The sequence below is a fragment of the Thamnophis sirtalis genome, unplaced genomic scaffold (assembly GCF_051295495.1).
Source record: "Thamnophis sirtalis isolate CommonGarterSnake01/CBP01778 unplaced genomic scaffold, rThaSir2_p1.2 scaffold_3, whole genome shotgun sequence".
Taxonomy (NCBI): Eukaryota; Metazoa; Chordata; class Lepidosauria; order Squamata; family Natricidae; genus Thamnophis; species Thamnophis sirtalis.
In genome coordinates this window covers 137869539-137883646 of record NW_028261383.1, presented here as the reverse complement: position 1 = coordinate 137883646, position 14108 = coordinate 137869539, and the positions used below count along the sequence as shown (strand labels likewise).

The window sequence follows — 14108 nt, the reverse complement described above, 5'->3', positions numbered from 1 at the left end:
CTCTTATTATATGCAATCAAAGGGTGTATGGGTGTTCTACAAAATCACATTTTTGGGGGTACAAGGAGCACACATAGGAATTTGAGTTCTTTTCAATGCCGCCTTCCACTGGTCTGCTTATCCATCGATGATTTTTAGGGGCTCTAATTAAAAAAAAAACCAGCAGTTTGAACTACTCATAAATAAATGCCTTCTTTTTTTCCTGCTCCCTTCTCTTAAGGTCAACAGGCCCAACCTCAGCAGCTGGCTGATCACTCAAAACCACCGTTTATTTTATTGTTTTCATTTCCCAAGCAATGCCCTCCTTGCTTCAACCATTTCTCCTTCTGCCTACATTATTGTCCTTCAGCCCCGACTTCCCCCATAGACTAGAACAGGGGTCTTCAATCTTGGCAACTTTTTAAGACTTGTGGATTTCAACTCCCAGAATTCCTCAGCCAATTCCACAAGTCTTAAAGTTGCCAAGGTTGGAGAACCAAGACTAGGAAAGCCCCAGCTACGCTCCGTCCTCCAGGAATCAAAACGATCCCAACAGCCTTGGGATTTCAGCAGACGTTTCAGAGCGACCGGCACCGAATTCCGCAGGAAGAAAAGGAGGCGGATAAAGTTGCTCCCCTGCTGCCTTCTGATTGGTCCTTGAAGCAGAGAGGAGGAATGAATAGACCAATAGGCACCATGAGCAGGGATGTGGGCCGGGAGGCAGTAGGAGGCGCTGTCTCGGAGTTGGATGAATTGTGAACTTTTGGAGGGCAGTCCCCCCCCTCCGCCCCGAGATATTATTTTAGACACTCACTGATTCAGCTGGCAGGGAGGTGTGTTTTTTTAATAGCAGCCACTGGTTTGACGGCAGACGCGTGTGACCTGTGTGATACTGTACATAAACACTGATTTAAGCGGCGGAGAGTTGTGATTTCATACAGCAAACGCTGATTTATGTGGAGATTTAATGGGCGAACGGCTGTTTCAGGCCCAGATAACAATTTAGATTTAGATACTTTATTTGTATGCCGCCCTTTTCCCTGAGGGGACTCAGGGCGGCTCACAATTTAACAGTAGCAGAGTTGGAAGGGACTTTGGAGGTCGTCTAGTCCACGCAGGAGACCTATACTAGGGATTCGAACTGCCGACCTTTCTGATCGACAAGCTAAGCGTCTTAGATAACTTTGATAAGAACGGCGATTATTTCTACTCTTAACTCAATCACGGAGAATAGGCGACCGCTAAAAGACGACACCTATTTGATAGCTCGTAATCAAATTAAAGACCCCCATTCATAATTGCACGCCGGTAAAAAGAGCGTAGATAATTTTCGCGCCCCAAGCTGCCAAAAGCAAACCCCGTTCGAGTTTTCTGAAAGTCGAAATCTGCTAAATCTCCCACAATACTTCTTCCAACTTTTTCTGCTCCCTTTTTCAACGTCTCCCGATTTTTACTGCTTCCCATAAGATCCCCCCACTTTTTTTTGGCTAATCAGCTTTTCACACCTTCTCAATCTCCCCTTCCTTTAGAAGGCTTAACCTCCTCCCCCGCCTCCCTGAGCTCTCTTCCTAATTGGATCCATTCCTTTCTTCCGGCTCACCACCTCATCTTACCACCCCATGCTTAATACGGTCCTAACCCCCCCCTTTTTTTTTTAACAAATTCAATTTCAACAGGATGCTCTGTTTTCCCCAACGTTGCATTTACTCGACGGTAGTCTGCACTTGTTAACTTGTTGTAGAAGCAGCTTTTTACGGGTCTAGGCACAAAACTCCCTGAGGGGTCAACCTGCAGGATACCCGGCAGGTCTTTCAAGACCGGACCTCGGCACAACTCTTCTTCCCCCACCGCGTCTGCCTCATCGCAACCCCTCGTTAATTCCTCTCATCCATTCTTCTTTGGTTGAATAATTGGCGAGCCCTCCGTCCAGTTTGGCTGCGTGCAGCTCCCTTCCGTCCACGGAGGACCGGTGTCTGAATAAACCGACCCTAGATTTGTTTTGGTTTTTTTCCCTACCTCTGCCCACCTCCACTTTAATTCCCTATTTCTTATCTTGATGCTGGTCCTCCGCCTCATCAGAGCCACATTTCCAAATCTCCGCGGCTAAGCAGTATCCGCCCAGCCTTCCTTCCCCTCTCCTCACGTTCCCCGCCATCTGCTTCGCAAAATCCGTCCCCAAGGTGTAGCAATCGCAGGACTTCCAGCCTCAGAAATATTGGGGACAAGGCGGATCCTGTTCCCGGGGGGGTGCAAGGTACCCGGTTTCCCCCCCTCCTCCTTTTGCGCACCGCCTAGATAAACCTTGCCTCTTTCAATATACGTTTGCGTTCTGCAGGGTTGCGGCGGGTCCCCGCGAAGACTTCGGCGCAACTGAAGGGAGCGGAGAGCTTCCCGGAATTAAATTTTCACTCCCCCCCCCCTCATTTTCCCACCGTCGTCCCTCCACCCCATCTCTCCATGCTCGCTCGTGCTCCATCCCTCTACGCTTCCCTCGGCAAGACTCCCTCGGAGGAGCCGCTGCAAGTCAGCCTCGGGCTCCGCAAGCCAGCCCCGCGATTCTCATTGGTTTGGTTTCAAGAGGTGGAGACACACGAGCCGGTATTAAAAATCACATGGGTCCTTCAGGCGGTAGCTTATTCAGTGGTTTCATTTGCAAGGGGTGCAGCGGTTAGCAGCGGACCTTCGGCATGCTTGTCTGGATCTTACGCTCTTGTTCATTATAGTCATTCATTGGGTAGCTTAAAACTCACCCGCAGGTAAGGAAGAGATTCTTTTTTTTCTCCTCCCGGAGAACATCTAATCGTCTTTTTTTCTAAAGGAGGAAGAAATAGAACTTGCAAATACTTTGGGACTGTTGATACTCGATGCAGAATTCCAACCCCCACAATAATATTTCTGAGTGTCGGGGAGGTGAAAAACAAAAACAAAACAGTCTTCTGGATTGAATAGAAGCGGAGAGATTTTTTTTTATTTATTATTTCTTAAACTCCCCATTTTGCGGCTGCTTTGCACTTCTCCTTTGGATAGTTGGCGAAGTAGTTTCCAGGTACTTTTCTCGTTCATAATCGCGGCGATTTATGCTTTTCACTGCAAGAAGCCCACTTTGCAGTGCTGCTCTGCCTAGAAGTTAGCAAAGAAAGCTGCTAGTTATTAGTTGCTCTCTTCTTATTTTTGCTGTTTCCTTTTTTTTTTTTTTTTTTGGCCCGTGATTACAAAAAAAATAATGCTGTGACTCAGGAAAAGGTCACAGCATCTAAGCCCTTAGGTTTGCCTAGTGCTCTGTATCTTTCACAATCACCTAAAATACCACATGTTGACTATTCTTGTTCAGCATGCACAGAAGCCTTGAGTGGATTTTTCCTTTTTTTTTTGAGAAAGGAAGAGAAAAGAGGGTGAGAGAAAGAGGGTGAGAGAGAGAGATGGATGTTGTTATAGGTGCCAAGAACTGGAAGCAAAAAAAAAAAAAAAAGCTAGTGAGAGTTTTACAGCTTAGGAGAGATTGCATCGCATTAACTTGATTCATTAGAAATTTTTTCCCCATTTAGATTAAATAATTTTCATTATGCTTAAAGCCTAATTTAACAGATTTTGACATCTGAAAATAGTTTATTCTTGGAACGTTTTAAATTGGGATCAGCTCCAAGCAGCTTTAAGGACTACTGTGAGCAATTCAGACCTCCTCTTATCATGCTTTTCTCAACTGGGGTATTTCTGCTTTCCGGATTGTGCTGGGTGAGCCTCTCTTCTAGGCATGATATATGTTAAGCTGCATGCTTAATATGCTACACAATATCCAGTCCTTTTTCTATATTTCCATCTACAAAAAGTGGCTTATCAGTGACGCTGTCATTTGTAGTTACATCGTCATCCTCATCTTATATAAACAAGCTGGCTAGGTGTGTTGCCAGCATTGCTGGCCCTTTTGTTTTTTTTTAAAAAAATGCTTTGATTATGTCATTAGGAGGAGGGGGGAAACAGACTGGAGATGGGATGAAGACACAGCGAGCATTGGGAGACTGCAAGGAGTCTGGCAGACTTAGAAGAAAAGAGCATTGATGTGAGCTCTCTGTTCAGAGCCATTCTGTTTACTCAAAGGCACGGGCAAGGAGCAGTGAGCTTCACTTAGCAACATGTGCCTTGAACAGCCTCAGTAGAGGTGAATGCTGGCAACTGGGAAATAACTGCTATATGCTCATTAACTATTTCTCCCTCCTCTTCCCTCCCCAGTCCTTTTAGCGACTAAAATCTCTCATCAGCCCCTCTGTGCTATGTTTTTGCTCCAAAGTTGCTATGTAGGTGCAGTTGATTTAGATGCAGAACCTATCAGCTTGTACCCCTTTTTCTTGATTCTCTCCCAATGGTCAACACCTACTTCCAAAGTCTGAATGGAGGGGGGGGAGTGTTAAACAAAAGACTCACTTTCCTTTTCTAAAGCTGTAGAAGGGCTTTAAAAAAGTCACTGAGCTGATCCATGAAGCTACTCCCAGGCATTTTTTTAAAAAAAATTGGGATGCGAAAGAATCAGCTCTATGGGGCAGTTCTGTAGCATGTAGACTCACAATTCAGTTGGTGTTTTCTCCAGGTGGAGTGTGGGATGTCTGCTGGTGGGCAGGAAAAAAGAGAGACAGGTGGGCTCGAGGGACACACAAGCTTTCTGATGACAAGTGTTTTGGTAAATATTTGCAGCTATAGGAGGAAAATGCACCGTCAAGCATGATGCTTGATACCCTATTTTGGATAACAGGCTACATTGCTGAATGGATTGTGTATCTGTAATAGAAGAGGAAGGGAAGTTTCTGCAGCTAAGAAATGGCCATTCTGTTGCTAGAAACAGTTTCTTATAAAGCACCTTGCAGAGCATTTTTTGCCAAAATGTATACTCATTTTGTGCATTTGGAGGAGGACTGCCACTCACGGCATTGAAGGAGTTTGCTTTATATATATGTGGCGTATGTGCAAAAAATGTATCTTCTAAATATTTCCAGAGCCGATTCTGCCTGGATTGGTATTAGAAGCCAAATTCCTAATATGCTGCTCTCATCCTTATCTGGAGATTGAATGCAATTGTTAACCTCTGACCCCATCCCTTTTTCTTGCTGCTTAAAGGAATGTAATTTATGGAAAAATAGCCAAGACTGTAATAAACTGAGTGTGATGTGCCAGCCCTTTATTTTCCAAAATTCTAGATGAGGTCTCAGAGCACTCTAGAGAGTTATAGTCCAGATTTTTTTTCTTGAAGGGTGAGTTTATCTGACCTCCATGGAGGCTTTGCTTCCAAATATATAGTGCTGATAATAATTTGAATTTGAACAAATGCCCACAAATCAATTTGTTTAAATCCAAGGGTTCTTCTGTCTCATTTCTCTCCCTTTCTCTCTGTATTTTACAAACTGAGAACTGATGTGCATTTGAAAAACTCTGCGTTTTTGGAAGTTGCCAGTAGACAACACAGCAAAAAGCTTGCAGATGACAAATTTCAGGAAGTTACTAATAAAAAACCAGGATAGAATTCTGCTTATCCCTCTGCTTTATATGTTCCTCATTCAGCTATTTAGAAAGAAATCTCTCTAAAGTACATAATATATGCAGGTGGAATTCAGAAAATTAGACAAAAGTTTGAATAATATACAAATCGTACAATATGATTAGATGGCCATAATATTTAAGAAAAATTCCCTTCTCTTGTTAAGGTTCTAGATTACTAAAACGTATGGCATAAACTGATACTATGGCACACAAATTGTTACTCTGTGTAATTTATTTGATATCCTGCCTTTCCTCAGGAGCTCAAGGCAGCTTACATGAAGATCTCCTTTCATTTCATCTCCACAGCAACTCTTTGGAATAGATTGGGCTGAGAGAAAGTCACTGACTCAAGGTCATCCAATAAATGTTCACAATGAACTTAGATTTGAACTTGGCTCTTCCCAGTTGTAGTACAACACTTTAACCACTTTATTCCACATTGGAAAAGCTTTGATATTTCACTTAAACCAGTGATTTTTTCTTCTTCTTCATTTAAGTCTCTGTGTGGGATTTCATATTGTTCCTTTTTAAGGTACCACATTATGAAGGTGCTGTCTGTATAACTATAGAAAGGAGGCTCTGAATAAGAGGTTTGCCATCAAGAATAAAAACAATAAATCGATGCAGCACTACTAATGCATTGTCACCTACTGCATTTTTAAAATCTTTGGATTTTTATGCAAAATGTGATATGGATATATTTCACTAAGGAAGAAAACTGAATAGCAATAGCAATAGCAGTTAGACTTATATACCGCTTCATAGGGCTTTCAGTCCTCTCTAAGCGGTTTACAGAGTCAGCATATCGCCCCCACAGTCTGGGTCCTCATTTCACCCACCTCGGAAGGATGGAAGGCTGAGTCAACCTTGAGCCGGTGAGATTAGAACTGCTGAACTGCAGATAACAGTCAGCTGAAGTGGCCTGCAGTACTGCACCCTAACCACTGCACCACCTCGGCTCTCAATGTTGCTGTGGTTTTGGTATTTAAAAAGCTACAGTCCCATATGCTGGAAATAGTCTACTTCTAACTAAGCCTGCATGGGACTCCTGATATGCCCAGAGGGCATTTTCTTATGATTAACCGTGCTTAAAATTATGGGTTTTATGTTTGCAACATGTGATGTTGCAAGGACACCCAACCACTATTAAGCAAACTTGAAAACAATGATACTTTAGTTTTGAATATAATATATTAAATACAGGCAGTCCTTGAGTTGCGACTGTAACACAGTCATAAATCATAGTTTTAAAATGGATTGTGACCAGACCCACTCTTACTACTTTTTAATGGTGGTCATTAAGCGACTGGTCATAAATTAAGGACTACCAGTATATACATGTATGTATGAGTACTGTTCAGCTAGCTGATCACGTTTTGTCAGACATTGGGCGGGGGCGGGGAGAGAGAACCATAGCTCTTTTGCTCTTCAGGTTCAAGAACACACTTGTCTTGTAGAATTCTATTTTGGTTGAAGAATATTTTAATTAACAGCATTGCTTGGGAAGAATTAAAGCCATATGTTATAAAAGAAGTCTTAAATGAAGAAGCAGGTTTTTAAATACGCAGGTAATGTGATGAAGATTAGCTGCTAATTGGTCAGTTGTATTTTGTGGTTTAGATTAGAACATGGATCCCAATCAGGGCTCTTAATTGTTGTATGTCACTAATAAGGTAAAATCAGGGCTATTCTTTATCTTGCTCATAAAATGCTTTGAATTCCTTAATCCCAAGTTTTTTTTTTCCTTTGTAACTATCCATCCATCATCTGCCCATCCGCCTATCCATCCATCTATCTATTTTTGCGTGGACAGCAAAGGACACATGCTTATTCAGTTATACCCATTGGCTTAAAAATGCAAGTGATTAAAAGATATAACCTTCCCTTCTTAAAGTTATTCTTGGGTCTTGTTCAGGTTTCCATTAAATATTTACTGCATTTCCAATACATTTTGTAGATTTCATTCCATTAAAATAGCTACCATGAAACTACTTTGCTTTCACAGTCACAAAAATAATAAAAATAATATTCAGTTGTTGCTTTCTAATACTTTTTAAGAAAAAAAACTTTCAAAGAGAAATCAAACCTGTTGAAAATGGATTAAAACAAGAAATTTAAGAGGTTTTCTATTCCAAAATCTCAACGTTGTGTGAAAGCAGAAAACTTGGCAAGGGATATGGGTTGCAGTGTAATATTTGGTCTTTAAAAAAGAATTCCCTTTGATATCACTTGAAAGGTTTCTAGCAGTCTTAAGCCAGATCTGACAAGCTGAACCTCCAATGCCAAAATGCTATCAGAATAATCCCGTTGCTGAATAGTTTCAAAAGGCTTGCTGTCTTGTTTTGCAAACAGGAATTAGATGGCATCTCTAACACTTTCTGAGACATATACAATTTTAGAGTAATATCATTATGGTACTTTTAAAAAATATAAACATTTGATCTGTGTATGTTGCAAGGACATAGATGCTATATTCAGGATATTTGATGTTGATTTTCTTTTCAGGAGAGATTCTATTTGATTCTACAGCTATGCTAAGTTACAATTGAATAAATTATGTGTTCCTTGACTAAACAAAATTGAGCATGCCAGGAATAAAAAATAGAGTGGTAGGAGAGAGAAAGAGAGAGATGTTTCTAGCATTTGCTGATTCTTTTTTCCCTCTTATTACAGGTCATGTCTCTTCCTGGTTAGGGTTGTGAATATCAGAAGGTTCTTCTTGGCACAGTCAAGTTTGACGGAGGCACCAGCTTCTCCCTCATTTTTTTTCATCTGAGTGTGTTCACAAGAACATTCAAAACTGTTTCTCCAAAGAGTTCTGCAGAAACTCAGACTGTTTTCTAAAGCAGAAGCACCAGAGTCCACGTCGGAAGCGATGGGCAGCGTGCGAACCAACCGCTACAGCATCGTTTCCTCGGAAGAGGATGGTATGAAGCTGGCAACTATGGCAGTGGCCAATGGTTTTGGGAATGGGAAGAGCAAAGTACACACCAGGCAACAATGCAGAAGCCGGTTTGTCAAGAAGGATGGCCATTGCAACGTCCAGTTCATTAACGTGGGTGAAAAAGGTCAGCGATACCTAGCAGACATCTTTACCACCTGCGTTGACATCCGCTGGAGATGGATGTTGCTTATCTTTTGTCTGGCTTTCATCCTCTCCTGGCTCTTCTTTGGTTGTATATTTTGGTTGATTGCCTTATTGCATGGGGACCTAGAGGAAAAGGGCAAACCTTGTGTGACTGAGGTGCGCAGCTTTACCGCAGCCTTTCTCTTCTCCATTGAAACGCAGACCACTATCGGCTATGGCTTCAGGTGTGTCACAGATGAGTGCCCTATTGCAGTCTTCATGGTGGTTTTCCAATCAATAGTTGGCTGCATCATTGATGCCTTCATCATTGGCGCTGTCATGGCTAAGATGGCGAAACCCAAAAAGAGAAATGAAACTCTCATATTCAGTCACAATGCTGTGGTAGCCATGAGAGACGGGAAACTGTGCTTGATGTGGAGGGTTGGCAATCTGCGCAAAAGCCACCTGGTGGAGGCACATGTGAGAGCTCAGCTCCTCAAATCCCGAATCACCACCGAAGGAGAATACATCCCTCTGGATCAAATAGACATTAATGTTGGGTTTGACAGCGGGATAGATCGTATATTTTTGGTCTCGCCCATTACAATTGTCCACGAAATAGATGAAGAGAGCCCTTTATATGACTTAAGCAAGCAAGATATGGACAATGCAGACTTTGAAATTGTAGTCATATTGGAAGGCATGGTGGAAGCCACAGCTATGACTACTCAGTGCCGTAGCTCATATCTAGCAAATGAAATCCTGTGGGGCCATCGCTATGAGCCGGTCCTGTTTGAAGAAAAGCACTACTACAAAGTGGATTATTCCAGGTTCCACAAAACATACGAAGTGCCGAACACGCCCCTTTGCAGTGCCAGAGACTTAGCTGAGAAAAAATATATCCTCTCGAATGCAAACTCATTTTGCTATGAGAATGAAGTTGCCCTTACGGGCAAAGAGGAAGAAGACAGTGACAATGGGGTGCCTGAGAGCACAAGTACAGACACTCATCCAGAGATGGACCATCTTAGCCAAGCAGGGGTGCCCCTAGAACCAAGACCTTTAAGGCGAGAGTCTGAAATATGACTAGGGGTGGGGGAGAATACTTTCTGCAATGTTTAAAATGTATCTCACCATAACGGGCATGCTGCATTGAGAAGTGGCTGCAAACAGGTTTTCAGCTGATGGTACTGTTGGACACAGATGGGGCAAGCAGCCCCTAATGAGTCAAAACCTGAGCTAGTTTTCAAGTGCTGTCTTCAGAGTAGGTACAGCAAGGCGTGAACTTGGAACCTGAAGCACTATGTCTATTAATTGCTAAAAGGCACATAATGTTGTAGAATAAATTATGTATATATTTTTTTACAAAACTTGAACTTGCAGGCAAGCTTTGGTTGAGCTCTATTGTTTGTTATCCATTGTTTTCCTCCCCAAATGCTTCTCCCTTGGGAACAAGAACATTTTTAATGGCATAACAAAGGCAAGAGTTTGCCTTGTGGTGTTTTTTTTTCCCTTTTAAAAATTGCTGCTAACTACTTGAACACAAACTGTAATTATTTTTGTCGCAGTTTAATACTTGTTTCCTTTTATATGTATATGTATCCTTTGAAACAAAGAAAAAAGAGGGGACCTCCCCAGTCTTGAATTTGTTTATTTTAAAGCTCTGTCCATCAATCAAGGGACTGGCGAACTGGGAAATCTATTTGTTGAGGCCAGTAGCTCAGTACCTAGAATCAATTTCTCTCACTGACTATCCAGTTACAGGAAAATTCTTATGTAACACAAGGTCATGTAGTAGCCTATAGCAAGCTATTTTTTTAAAATAGTGCTTGGAAATGGCATGAGATTCATTTCACCCAATATATGTTTTGATTTCCAAACTACCAAAGTGAATACCAAAGAAAAAAGATGCACACTCTTGCACAGTGGACTTTTTATTTAAATATAACAGGCTGCTTTCAGACTATTTTTCCTCTCCTTCAGGTCGTTCACATGTGTATTTTTTTTAATGCACCTTATTCCAAAACTCAAGTTTAGAGTACAATTGACAGTCTTTTTTTTTTTTTTTTTTGCTTCATTGCCCTGGTCTAGGGCAATTCCACCAAGAGTTGTTTAATTGCGACAGGTAACAAATCTAGATATAGGTAATAGATAAATAGGCTTCCGGGTTTTTTTAAAGGAAAAAAAAAGTTGAGTCAAGGGAAGCAAACACCTGTCCTTTCCTGTTTGTTAAACACCAGAAAATGGGCATAAAATTGAAGGTTAAGCCATGTATACATTACAACGTAAGGTCTAGGATCGCCTATAATAGAAGCAGACTGGCATTTAGGGGAAATGAACCATTACATGTAACCAAGGGTAGGGTTATGCTCTGTCTAAGTTACATTTGTTAGAAATTGGCAAAGTGTTTGTTCAGCCATGTAGGTTATCTTAAGTACTGGGAGCACAGTTGCCGCAGAGTCTCAGGAGAGAAGGAACTGACATGGGGTAATCTGATGTAAGGTTCGCCATGCAGTGGCTTTGTGTGTTTTTTGGCATAACTTCCCTTTACCAGAATAGGAGAACAGAAAATGACACTGCCGTTATGTTCTGCACAAGGGAACATTCGTTTGAAGTGAACAATACTGTAAAAGATTTCCCCTTGTTTGTGGGTTTAATGAGTGATACATCTTAGGGTGATCAGTGGGTGCAGTAGCTCTACCAAAGCCTTTGAACCATGACTTTCATGGTATTTTTGGGTCACTGGCCAAGAATGCTGTAACACTTATCTGTGCCTCTAAGATCAAGTGTACCCATTTAGCTGCCCCCTTAGAGTCCTCTCCAAAGGCCGAGAAGGAGGATGTCATGAAGGAATCACGCTCCAGATTCTTTTACAGTATTGAATCTCACTGTATGCCATTAAAAATAGCTTGTTCTGGGTCTAGTACTGTTGACTAAAACAGAGCTCCAACGAGATTTGGGTGTCCCGATTGCTCTGTCTAGAGACGTAGCATTTTCTCAGAGAGGATGGAATTTAAGCAGAGTTAGATGGATTTGAAACTCGAGAAATTTTTAGCTGTAGACAGTTTTTTTTTTGTTTTTTTCTCTTCCTCTTTATCCAAATATTGTTTCTATACCATAGACTGAGGCTAAACTCTAAAGAAAACAACCACGCTCTATGGAGAGTTAAATCTGCATGGCAACCTGACTGGAGCCCAATCAGGAAAATAAATGAAAAGCAATTGAAGGTGATTTCTGCTGCTATCGTGATATATATTTTTGCAAAGGAAAATAAAAGTGCAAACCAAAGAGTATTTAGTAATATGTTAAACAAAGCAAGGCAGAAGCTACTCCAAAAGTGCACAAAGTTCCCACTTGCAGAACTTGAGGCATTAAGTGAAAAGGTGGGTTGACAAAGTGTTGAATATATATTCATTTTTAAAACACACTCAGAAAGGGATTTTTCTAAAAACCGTAAATGTTCATTTTTTTGGCACAGAGTTGAGATTTCCAAGATGCAGGGTTTTATGTTTTCAAATTTTTAAAAACAAATAATGTACATTTTTATAAAGTTTATCAAGTATTTTTTCATATTTAAAGCCAAATGTAAATAGAAGTCCATTTTAAGAAAAGGAAAAAGAAAAAAATGACAGGAGATAAGGTCAAGTTGGCATCATTTAGAACCTACGATGCTGCTGGTTAGCATGGTTTTTAGCAAATATTTGCAAGCCTTATGGGATTTCTAATGCAATGAGTTTTTTGTTATTTATTTAGGCATGGATGTTTAACTTTGTTGTGTTTTTCCCCCCTTGCTATTGGCATTTTTTTTCCCATGTCAGATTGCTGGAGATTTGATGAGAGTGAATAATCACTTGCACTCTTTGTTGGATTATAATTTTTTCTTCAACAACTCTTTGTCTTTCCTTGTATATGTATCTGTTTTTGTGTGTGTGGGAGGGGAATTGCTACAGAGAAAGTTCTTACATCATGGTACCTAATGGCCCTAACGTCTCTATAATTATTTTTAAAATAAAACAAACAAAAGCATGCCCGAGGAGATGTAGTCTGGGTCCCATGATCCTTCTAAAGATATACAAACGAGTTATTTTCATAATAAGGGCAATTATGCCTAATCATAAAAGGCATTTGTTCAAAGAGTTGAGATAATATAGATCTGTGATGCAATCATTGACCACTTATACTGATGGGAAATTTCCTACTGATTTTGCTGGAATGTGAATTGCTCACTCAAGTCACCAAGCTGCAAACATGAGGTCAGGGACAAACAGTAATTTTCCTATTCCCTGAAAAAAGAAAGCCAAAAATACTTGAATGGGGGCCCTTCATATACGGATCTGTTTTACACAAGGCATGCTCAAGAGAGAGAGAGAGAGACTATGAATTGCTACTGCTACCGTACTCATCTGTAGTCCGGTGTGCAAAATTAAATGTTTTTTTAAAAATCACTAAGCCCACTATTTTGGTTGGGGGCTAAGACATAGTTAAAACCACAGTTACTCTTCCATCTCTTGTGCATGCTTTTGGCCAAGACAAAGGGTTCTGAAGTGGTTATTTTTGTCCTCTTATGTCCATTTTGTATGTGTGTGTTGGGGGGGTGGTTAACAAGGTAAAACTGAGAAGTACTGTAATGTCTTTTGGAAAAAAAATGTTGGCTGCTGTTAACTGTTTTCAAGTAGCAGAGGGCTGCGTAGTTGCCATCCCACGGGCAACCTGAGAGAACTCCTTTTTCTTTCTTCTCATAAAAGGATTTCTGTCCAGCAGCTGTTTGTAAGGTGAACAAAACTATAGGCATTTGACAATCCTTCTCCCTTATGATTTCCTTACTTGCAGCCTTTTGTATCAAAGTCTTCCTAATGTACTGCACAATTCATGGACTGTACAGATTTTATATATATATTATGTCTTATTTTATTATTTCTAAATAAAGAAATGAATATTCTTGCACTTTTTATGTTACTGTTTTTTTTATATATATATAAATATAACCAACCCCACAAATGATTACCGAAGTTAATGGCACAGTCACTTATACAACTACACTTCTTTTGGGCATAGCTGACTTTGCTTCTTGAGTTTGCTGGGCATTCGTGTCCTGTGGAAATAGCAATAATTGGCTCTTTATAATAGCTGAAAAATAAAATACATTCAGGAGGTTAATGCCGTTTGCTTCTCGATCCTCAACTCTACAACATTTCAAGAAGATGCGCCAGGATTGTATTTCCTTAGCAGCTTTTTTACTAGTGTAGAGTCCCCTACAATTGCAGTTTCTTGTATTTGTAGACAAAACAATCCTTATTCTTCATTACTTATCATAGATTTTACAAAAATGCAAGCCTTTCTGGTGGTTTCCTTATCCCTTGCCTTTTTCAGGCCATGCAACATTTCAGAAAGGAAATCCTTCATATAGCTTCATTGGTAAACATTTTGTGTCTTTTCTTCAATTTATTCTGGACAGCTGAAGTCTCAGTTTTGCCTGAGATGGAAGAAGAAAGAAGGTTGGACTTACTAATACAGCATTAGGAAGGCTGCTGTTTAT

The 14108-nt window shown here is 40.6% G+C and overlaps 1 protein-coding gene across 1 annotated transcript; it reads left to right on the top strand.

Moving 5' to 3' along the window:
• The first annotated feature begins 2622 nt into the window (after positions 1 to 2622).
• Positions 2623 to 13516, top strand: KCNJ2 (potassium inwardly rectifying channel subfamily J member 2). The gene is made up of 2 exons (XM_014065586.2): positions 2623 to 2735; positions 8179 to 13516. Exon 2 carries the CDS (start codon positions 8381 to 8383, stop codon positions 9656 to 9658), a length of 1278 nt encoding a protein of 425 aa, XP_013921061.1. The 5' UTR covers positions 2623 to 2735; positions 8179 to 8380; the 3' UTR covers positions 9659 to 13516.
• Positions 13517 to 14108: the final 592 nt, after the last annotated feature.